General features: G+C 54.4%; 1 protein-coding gene across 1 annotated transcript; it reads left to right on the forward strand.

The window, feature by feature from the left end:
* The first annotated feature begins 433 nt into the window (after window positions 1-433).
* EXOSC5 (exosome component 5) lies at window positions 434-8,677 on the forward strand. The gene is made up of 6 exons (XM_042917653.1): window positions 434-585; window positions 4,436-4,549; window positions 4,970-5,091; window positions 6,556-6,696; window positions 7,787-7,876; window positions 8,514-8,677. The coding sequence occupies exons 1-6, from the start codon at window positions 438-440 to the stop codon at window positions 8,604-8,606; spliced, it is 708 nt and encodes a 235-aa protein (XP_042773587.1). The 5' UTR covers window positions 434-437; the 3' UTR covers window positions 8,607-8,677.
* The last annotated feature ends 1,587 nt before the right edge of the window (window positions 8,678-10,264 follow it).

Below are 10,264 nucleotides of genomic sequence, written 5' to 3' on the forward strand. Positions count from 1 at the left end.
TGAACCTGATTCAAATGTTAGCCTCATCCTCCCAAGAAGCCACAACCTACTAGTTCTTCGGCCTCTTGGACACGGGTATGAGTGGACAAAACAATCTAGCTTGCCAAAAGTACTCTTATAGCCTCATCTTAGTTTTTTTCTGTAACAGGCAAAGAAGAAGGCAACCTGACCAGAGCCTCAGGCCTTTAGGGCCCGGGGGCCTCGGGTAGGACGAGCCCAAGCCAAGGCCCGCCCGCTCTCCTCTAATCTCCAATGGATTTCCAGGATTTGCGAGGCGGGAGTGGGAGGGGCCAGATTGTTAGTAAACGCGGAGACACGTGCGGGCGCGACTCCCGGCGCCCAGGATAGGCGCGTGCGCACTGGATACGCAGCCTGTACGCAAGCGCGCGCTTTTGCGCGGAAGTGAGCGTCCCAGTTGCACGTGGGATCTGGGGTGGATGGAGGGGGTGATGCAGACTGACGCCAAGATGCGTACTGAGTCTGGAGCAGAGTCCAGTCCTCGAGGTCCAGGCTGCAGTCTCCGGCACTTTGCCTGTGAGCAGAACCTGTTGTCCCGGCCGGACGGCTCTGCCTCTTTCCTGCAAGGTAAGAACTTAACCTAGGTAAATACTGCCCCGGCCACGTTCGCTACGTTGTATTTGTTTTAGGAGGTTACAGGGTACCATGCAAAGGAGTGCCACTTCTCCTGGACACCAGCTGGTGAATGTCCCTCCTGGACTGGTGCGTTTCTTCTTACCCGGGTGGATACTACCGGGTATGCCAGAATAATCTCTCTCTCTTTCCCGACTAGAAGGGAAACGACATCGCCACTCTGGTAAATACTCACATGAGAGAGGAGCAGACTTCCTCGTAAGACCAAATACTCCAGAACAGAGAAAAGCTCCTCACCAAAATAAATATCTCCCTTGACTAGATTCGTCTCCCACCTCCACCCCACACACCCTGGGTCCCTACATCCTAGGCTAAGGCAAACCTGCCCATATGTGTGAATACCTCTAAACTGGCAGATGACCACTACCGGCTTAATTACTCTCTGGACCGTGGCATGTCTTTTACCTGAGTACTTTTCAGATTGAGAGTGATGTCCCCTTTCCTCCCCACCACTGGGATAAATATCTCTTTGGGACACGCATCTCTCTATAGGAGTAAATATCGCTTAAGTTTGGGGCAGGTCTTACCTATTAGGTAAATGTCCCCTTCCCCTATCCAAATGCATCTCAAACTGGACTCCGCTCCCTTACCCAGGTAAATATTCCTCTGGAGATAGGCCTAAGGATCATCCCTGTAAATGCTTCAGTCTCCTCACTAGAAGCATTACTTTCTACGCAGGTACAAAACCTGTTTTAATTCATTCCTTCATTGGACACATATGTATTTGCGCTAAGTACTGTTCTAGGCACTGGGAATATGTCGATAAAAAGTATTTTAAATCCCTGACCTAACAGTTTACTTTCTAGTCAGGGAGACAGACAAAAGGTTAGCTAAGGAAAATACTACGGAGAAAAATACAGAGAAGGGGAATAGGGTGTGCCAGCCAGGGGTGCAATTTTAAATAGGATGGTTAGGAAAGGCCTTGATGAGATGGTAACATCTGAATAAAGACCTAAAGGTAAGGGAGCAAACCCTGAAGATACCAGGAGGAAAAGCATACCAAGTGTGGGGAACAGCAGGGGCAAAGACCCTGAGGCAAGGACTTGCCTGGTGTGTTTGAAGAGTAGTTAGGAGACAATGTGGCTGGAGCAGTGAGGAGGCTGGAGAGAGGTAAGGGGAACTGCCTGTCATTTGAGGCTTAGTGAATGACCTGGGGGCCATTGCTCCCAAGTTTTACTCAGAGGAGTGACATGATCTGAATGTATTTTAACAGAATCTCTCTGGCTGCAGTGTTGACTTTTGAGGTACAGGGGAGTGGGGGCGATGGTGGTGGCTCAGACCAGAGTGGGAATGGAAGTGATGAGATTCTGGGTAAAACTGACAAAATTTGCAGATGGTTCGGTGTTGGGGTATGAGAGAGAGAGGGATAACACTAAGGTTTTTTCCCAAAATCAGCTGTGCTGGGAGAAGACTAGTTCAGTTTTGGACATTAAGTTTGCAGTGCCCGGTAGACATCACAGGGACAATAGGGACTGGGCAGAAGGACATACAAGTCTGGAATTCAGAAGAGAGATGCAATCTGGACATACAATTAGGAACCCTCTGGCTATAGATGGTATTTCAAGCTACTGATGGGATGAAATCAAGAAAATAAATGTAGGTGGAAAAGAGAGGTTACAGGATTAAAACCTGTGTCTTCTAACTTGTGGGGAGCCAGGAAAAGACACTGAGAAAAGGGGCACCTGGGTGGCTCAGTCAGTTAAGCATCCAGCTTTGGCTCAGGTCATGATCTTATGGTCTGTGAGTTCGAACCCCACGTTGGGCTCTGTGTTGGGCTCTGTGCTGGCAGCTCACAGCCTGGAGCCTGTTGGATTCTGTGTCTCTCTCTCTCTGCCCCTCCTCCACTCACACTCTCTCAAAAATGAATAAACGTTAAAAATTTTAAAAAAGACACTGAGAAGAGCAGCCAGGAAGGGAGGAGGAAAACCAAGAGAGGGCACTCACCTGGGGCCCAGAGAAGTGTTTGAGATGTAAGGGCCCACCAGCTGCATACCATCCACCAGCTGCATCCGTCCTCCCAGACCTGTGGGGGGACAATCTGGACTTCTGTCACTGTCAAGAGCTGTTCGGATGGAGTGGAGGGGTCAAGGAGGAGAAGAAAAAGAGAGCACAAGAAGAGACAGGTCTTTGGGAGCTTTGCTTGGAAGGGGATCAGATAAATGCCGGAGGAGTTGAAAACAGGTGTGGATCCAGAGAATTGCTGGAGCCATGTCCGTGAGAAGGAGGGACTCCTAGGTTCGTGGAGGCCCCAGGCAGCAAGAATGAAGACCACAGTGTGGATCTCGTTCTATGTAGATAAGTTTCCCTTTGAGGACAGATTCTCCCGGAGCCTGAGGCCCAGAATCCACCGTGCACCTGCTAAGGCTGGCCCCTCTCCGTTTGCAGCAGCTGCGGAGATGCTTGTTTGAAGCTATGCTCCAGCGCTGTTTCTTCCCCCTGCAGACCGCGGGCCCAGCTGCACCCTGGAATGACCCGCAGGGCTCTGAGGCTCCTGGTGCCTGCACTCCACCCCAGCTGTTGAATAGGATCTCTGGGGGAGAGGCCCGGGCGGCAGTATCTTTTCTAGGTCGCCAGTGATTCCAGTGTGCAGCCAGGGTTGAGAACCACGGCTGTGTTCATTAGTGGTCCTTTTTAACTGGGATAGAGTAGGGGCATCTGGCTGGCTCAGTCAGTGGAGCATGTGACCCTTGCTCTCAGGGTCTTGAGTTTGAGCCCTACGGTGGGGGGTAGGGGGTGTGTGGAGATTGCTTAAAACAAAATATTAAGGGGGCGCCTGGATGGCTCAGTCGTTTAAGCATCCGACTGCTGATTTTGGCCCAGGTAATGATCTCACGGTTCCTGAGATAGAGCCCTGTGTCCAGGCTCTGCAGTCACAGCACAGAACCTGCTTGGGATTCTCTCTCTCTCTCTGTCTCTCTCTCTCTCTCTCTCTGTCTACCCTCAAAATTAATAAACAAACATTTTTAAGAAATAAAATCTTACAAGTATAAATAAAATTAACTGGAATAGTGGAAAACACCAGAGTGTAGCAAAGCAGTGACGGTAAGAGTTGTTTTGTGAGGCCTTTGTTCCGGTTACACATGTTTGCGTGAGATTGGGGTCACACTGTAAAATATATTTTTTATCAGGAGCTATGGTGAGAAGAGTTTGGAAGCCACTGGTGTAGTCTAGTCTCTTCATTTTGCAGATGGTAAAACTGAGACCCAGAGAAGTGAGCACAGTCAGCCAAGGTTGCAGGACTAGACGCCAGGCTTTTGTTTCCTGGGTCTTAACCTCCCTGGCCCCTGTTCTTACCCCCTCGGGATCACTCCCAGGTATATCTGTCCCTCTCTCGGGGGTCTTGACTTCTGCAGAGTTTGGGACGCGAGCCTGAGGGAAGAGAGCCAGGTTGGGGGAAGCTCTGGAAGGAGTTGAGAAGACCAGCTGCAGTAAGAAGGAGGAAGGTCAGCTCTCGGGAGGAACCTCCTATTAAAGTTAACAACAGCGAAGGTCCGTTGCGCTGCGCGCTCCGTGTGCGCCAGGCAGTGTCGGGAGTGTTCTACGTGGATTATGTCATTTAGTCCTCAGAACTCAGGGAGGGAGGCGCCGTTATCCTGTCGGTTCACAGGTGAGGAAGCACAGGCAGAGGAGTGAGTGAAGCAAACGCTGGAAGAATCAGTGCCAGCACTTGGTGGGCTGGACTGGGGGGTGGCGTGGGGCACCCTGGCCAGCCGGCTCAGCGTGGCGCACTGGGACCCCAGAGGAAGGCGGGATGTGGGCGAGGCCACCCGTGCTGTCTCCCCAGGGGATACATCGGTCCTTGCGGGCGTATACGGACCAGCCGAGGTGAAGGTCAGCAAAGAGATCTTCAACAAGGCCACCCTGGAGGTGATTCTGAGGCCGAAGATCGGGCTGCCTGGTAACTGGACCCAGGGGGATCTCCACCTTCTTCCTCACCACTGTCCCCAGGGTCCCCTCTGCCTCCACTTTAGTCTGTCTTTCCTGGCTCCATCTCCCCTTCTTTCTACTAACCTGTTTTCCCCCCATTTACTCCCCCACCCCCACCCCTGGGTCTGGGTTCAATGGGAGGGAACTCCGGGATTTTCCTCCCCCAAGAGGCTCTGTTGCTGGATGCCAGAGGGGGCAGGGATGAAGTGGGTATGGGTCAGGCCTTGCCTCCTTCCCACTGGGGATCCTCTGTCATCCCTGCAGGGTCCTGTACCAACCCTAGCGGAGCCGGCAGGCCCTTCCCAGAGGGCTTGGGTGGGGCATGTGGAGGAAGGTGAGCCAGATGGAAGGGAAGAGCCTGACCACCCCACCCCACCCCTGATTTCCCCAGGCGTCGCTGAGAAGAGTCGGGAGCAGCTGATCAGGAACACTTGTGAAGCAGTGGTATTGGGAGCGCTGCACCCCCGTACCTCCATTACTGTGGTGCTGCAGGTCGTCAGTGATGCTGGCTCTGTATCCTTCCCCCCAGGCTGCCTCCTCCAGGAAGTCCTTCAGAATCTCTCCCATTGCCTCCCTTGCTGATGCCCACGAGCAAGCCCTGTGTTGACCAGAAGGCCTCCCAATGCTTAACAGCCACCCACTTGAAGAAGAATAGCAAACACAGCTTGAGTGCTTACCATGTGTCAGGCACTGTTCTGAGTGCCTTACACATATTAACTTGCTTACTATTCTCAGCACAGGAAATAGGTGCCACTATAATCCCATGTTCCAAATGGGGAAACTAAGGCATGGCAAGGTTAGCTTTTATCTAGTGTTTTGCAGAGCCAGGATTTGAGCCCAAGTCATCTGCTCCTAGAGCCCAGGGGCCCTGGTAGATGGCTATTTTTTTTTTTTTTTTATGTTTATTTTTGAGAAAGAGTGCTAGCAGGAGAGGGGCAGAGAGAGAGGGAGACACAGAATCCGAAGCAGGCTCCAGGCTCTGAGCTGTCAGCACAGAGCCCAACACGGGGTTCAAACTCAAGAACTGTGAGATCGTGACCTGAGCTGAAGTCAGTCGCCTAACCGACGGAGCCATCCAGGCGCCCCAGCAGATGGGTATTCTTATGTTCCCATGTTTCATGTGACGAAATAGGCCCAGAGAGGGGAAGTCACTTGCCCAGGGTCACACAGCTGGAAGGCAGCAGCGGCAGGACTCAACCTGAGGCCTGACAGCCTACAAAGCCTGTGCCATTGACCTCCACCCTGACCTTGAGCAGTGCTAGGGGAGTCCTGAGCAGGCAGAGCAGTTGGGTCAGCAGCTCGGCCTAGAAGGATCCCTGGGGTTGGGGCTGAGGACCAGAGATGGGCAACTGGGGGGGGGGGGGGGGGGGAATGGCAGGCCGTCTCACAGAAGGAAAACTGAAGCCCAGAGGGGAAATAATGGAGGGGCAGATCTGGGGCTAACTGATCCTAAAGCTGGACCCTTCCCCACTGTGTGGGGCTGGAGACAGAGACTAGAGGAAACTTGAGGCAGGGCTGGTCGTCTGGCTCCAGGCCCAGGCATGCCTCCCTTCTCCCTCTGTCACCTTGCCAGTCTGTCACCTGGTGGTGGCTGCCTCCAGATCCCAGGCTCTGGGCCTGACCCTGCCACTCCCCATGTGACTGTAGAAGGTTTCTCCCCTCCTTGTCCTCAGTTTCCCTGAAGGCGCTTGGCACGTGCTTCAGTACAACTCTGTTGAGTACCATTCCGACCCCTGATTGAGGCTGAGAGAGTAAGTCACTTGTTCAAGGTCACATAGCTGAGAGGTGGCAAAGACCGGTCTGGAGCCCAGGGCTACCTGATCCCAAAACCACTTAGAACCACTGTGCCATACTGCCTTCCTGTGATGAGCCTGTGCAGTTGGCCACAAGCCCTGGCAGGGTAGGTGGAACGCAGGCACACTCTGCTGGCCGTCCCTACAGTGGAAATGCTTCTTAACCTCTGCCCGTGGCACCCAGCTCCTGGCCTGTTGCCTGAATGCTGCCTGCATGGCATTGGTGGATGCAGGTATGCCCATGCGGGCCCTCTTCTGTGGGGTCACCTGTGCTCTGGACGCTGAGGGGACCCTCGTGCTGGACCCCACAGCCAAGCAGGAAAAGGTAGGTGTGAAGGCCAGGGTGGTGAAAGGCTGTGAGCAGATACTCCTCTAGGCCTCGCTTCCCCCACACGCTTGGCTCCTAGCACGTCAGTCCCAGTGGCAAGCTCTGGTCTGTGCATCGGGGCAAGTGCTAGAATGCCAGCCGGGACCCATATCTACCTTCAGTGCCAAACTCCAGACATAGGTCCACTAGAGCCAGGGTCTCACACACCCTAAGGATTTCCTTGAGTTTGCTTCTCAGTCCCTGCTGTCCTATGCGTATTGGTTTCATTCTCTGGCCAGCATCTTGCCTGAGGCTGTGACCAGCCCTTAAAGGTCTGTGCTTTTCTTCACTGGCTCAGATTCACAGTGCCCAGGGCTCTGGATATTCCGAGTTACCTGCCCAGTACTATGATGGTCGCATTGTGTCAGGAAAGCAGAAGCCACTTGGGGTTGTATCAGGGAATGTACTGCAGGAAGCTGGTTAGGACGATGTTGGAAGAGCCAAGGGAGCAAACAGGAAGGAGGGCGATACCCAGGGACTAAAAGCCTGTAAGGAGACACTGTCACAGTTGGTTTTGGGTGCACACAAGGCATCCTGGCTTTGCCGTGGCAGCCGATGTCCCCAGAGCCTCCACAGCTACTGTGGGCACTGCCATAGCCACCGCATCCACTTCTATCGGAGCGAGGACAGGATGCGGCTCTCCCTCCTTCGGCCTCCCCCAAGACTACCAGGGACACCTGACGGGCAGGGGAGTCTGGGAAATAGTGTGTCGGCTTCCAGCCCTCGTGGCACAGAGCTGGAGAGGGAGGCAGGGGGCCAGGAGGTACTGGGTAATGACTGGGGGGCATGTGGCTGCCCCTACAGACAGGAGTACTGTGCTTGGAGGCCCCTGTTGGAACCATGTGGGTAGAATCGGGGTGTGGGAAGCGATTCTACAGAAGGAAAGGCCAAGAGCCCTGCCCAGGGAAGCGGGGACGGTGCCTAGACAAGACACCTACACTTGATACACTTGGGGAGTGGTGGCTATGGGAAGGGCAGGTGCCCTATTTGGCACCAACTGAGACTGTGCCTGGGGGGAGAGTCCAGGTGTCCTACCCCTCATCTCTAGGAGGCCCGGGCCATCCTGACCTTTGCCCTCGACAGTGTGGAACGGAAGCTGTTGATGTCCACCACCAAGGGGCTCTACTCGGATGCTGAGGTACCAGGGTGGAGATGGGGTGAAGGCCAGATCCTTCCTTGCATCCCCTTTGTTACGTAGAAGGAATTGTCAAACCTTGTAGGCCCGGAACCCCTTGTGGGAATTTTGAAGGAAGCTCCAGTAATGAGTGGAAAAGAGAAGAGAGCCCTGGTTGAGATGGGGAGGTGAGGCATTGAAAGCCCTTCACCTTCCTGCTCAGACCGTACACACCCAGAGTTCCAGGGCTCTGGTCTCTGAGAGCACAGCCAACCTGGACCTCCCATGAACCGAGGAACATGTGGTCAAGATCTGTGGTCCTAGATTCCACAGCTTTCTACATGATTTGGTGTCACAGGGCCTGTGGCTCAGAAATTCTCGAGCTCCAGGCTGAGGCCTCTTCCAGCAATCAGGATGCCTGATCCCGTGGTCCACAGTCCTGGAGCTGCACTAATCTGCCCCCTGAAGCCCACACCTTCTCTTTGCCTCTCTTCCCCTCTGAGAGAGAGCCTGTGAAGTGGGGAAGAGAGGCCCTTGAAATCCTTCCCTCACCACCTGCCTCCCCGCGGGGGAGGCAAGAGGTCTGGGATCTCTGGGAACCAGATGGGGTCAGGGCCGGGAGCAGGGTGGCCCCGGCACCAACAGGTCTCTCCACCTCCAGCTCCAGCAGTGCCTGGCCGCGGCCCAGGCTGCCTCGCAACACGTCTTCCGCTTCTACCGGGAATCGCTGCAGAGACGTTACTCCAAGAGCTGAGGCAAGCCGGGGCAGGGCGCCCCTCCCGCCGCCACCCACTACCTCCATGGAAAATAAACCAGCAGCCTGGCCTCACCTCTCCATCCCTGTGTGCCCGGATGAGCTTGCGGGCCTGGGGGCACAGACCCACCCTCCCCTCCCCTTGAAGGCATTTCCAAACTCAAAACCCATCCCATCCCGCCAGCCTGACAGATACCTGTCGGGTACCCGCTCTGTGCAGACCCTGCTAGGTACTGGAGACTCAGCAGTGAATGACCCCCAGGTTCAAGGAGCACTGGGGTGATAGGCAAAGAAAATCAGTGTCTGTCAGATGGTGGTAAATGCTGTGGAAAAAGCAGGAAGAGGGGTTGGGAGAGGCCAAATTTAATACATCAGTCAGGGACATCTTGATGGAGTATGGGAGACTTCCGAGGGAAGCCCAGGGGGAGGCCTGTGGAAGAGGGAGGATCAGGTTCAGGGTGGCGCTGGTGTGCTGGAGCAGGGCAAGTAGGGACCGGGGAGGGAGGAGATGGGTCAGGGAGGGAACATGCACAGTGGGAGGGCCTCGTGGGTCTTGGCATCCTTGCCTTACAAGAAGAAACCAGCTCAGAAGCCAGTTAGCTGCCAGATGTCATCAGCTAGCTAATGATGGAGCAGGGGGCTTCTACTCAGAGTCCAGCCCCAGAGCCCTTCACCATTCAGACGAGCCCAGGAGACCCCAGCACGCTCCAGGCCACAGTTCCCCATCTGTAAGCAGAAGCAGCTGGGGCCCGTCGGTCAGGTGTATGGAAATACGGGGAAGGGAGGTTTTAGCAGCCATTTGACTGCTGTGTCCCCCACCCCCATATTTGGTGGGAGCCAAGAACATGAGCGCATCCCACAAGGAGTAACTCTCCCACAGCTGGGCCACATGGTCGCCAGATTCTATGGGGTGCTGACATTTGGGGGTTTACAGTGAAAATTATATGTCTGGCGGGCCCTCAGCCACATGTTTCACATGCTTGAACTAGCTCACCCGGTTCCCACAATTGCCCCTTGGAGCTGGTGTCATTTTCGTCCCCAGTAACCAAGAAGGGGAAGCATCAAAGTCTTGATTGAGCTTGAAATTCTGCCCTGTGAGACTCCAGAGAACGCCAAATGGGAAAGTGTTCTAGGAAGATCCAGAATGGCATTAAACAGGAGTGAGAAAACTAAGCTGTAAATTGCCTGTCATGCTATTACTTGGTGATCTATCAGACCCTGTAAGGGAGCACTTTGTGCCCCCAGCAGCGCCTGTTTGGTGGGGGCCAGGGGGCCAGTGCCTCAAAGCTGTAGCTCTCTGGGTCTCTGGCTGTGTGATTCCCATGGGGCTGCCTCTCACCCAGGGCCACCCTGTGAGGGATCCCCAGGGAGGAGGACCTCTGGGGTACCTGAGTTCCTGGGACCACGCTTCTCCAGAAGCCTGCACAGAATGAAGCCAACAGAAAAGGAGGGCCAGGAGGCTGAGAGACCAGAGCCTTCATTTCATTTCGGCCCCTGAGTCCAGTTCTGCTTCAGCTTCCTTGCCTTTTGATGCTTAAAGCAGTCTGAGCTGAGTTTCAGCCGCTTGCTGTGCAAAGAGCTAAGGGATACTGCCCTTTTCGTGGATGGCCCATTCATAGCTCCCAGGTGTGGAGAAAGCCCCATTTTGCAGACGGGAA

The sequence above is a fragment of the Panthera leo genome, chromosome E2 (assembly GCF_018350215.1).
Source record: "Panthera leo isolate Ple1 chromosome E2, P.leo_Ple1_pat1.1, whole genome shotgun sequence".
NCBI classification, from domain to species: domain Eukaryota; kingdom Metazoa; phylum Chordata; class Mammalia; order Carnivora; family Felidae; genus Panthera; species Panthera leo.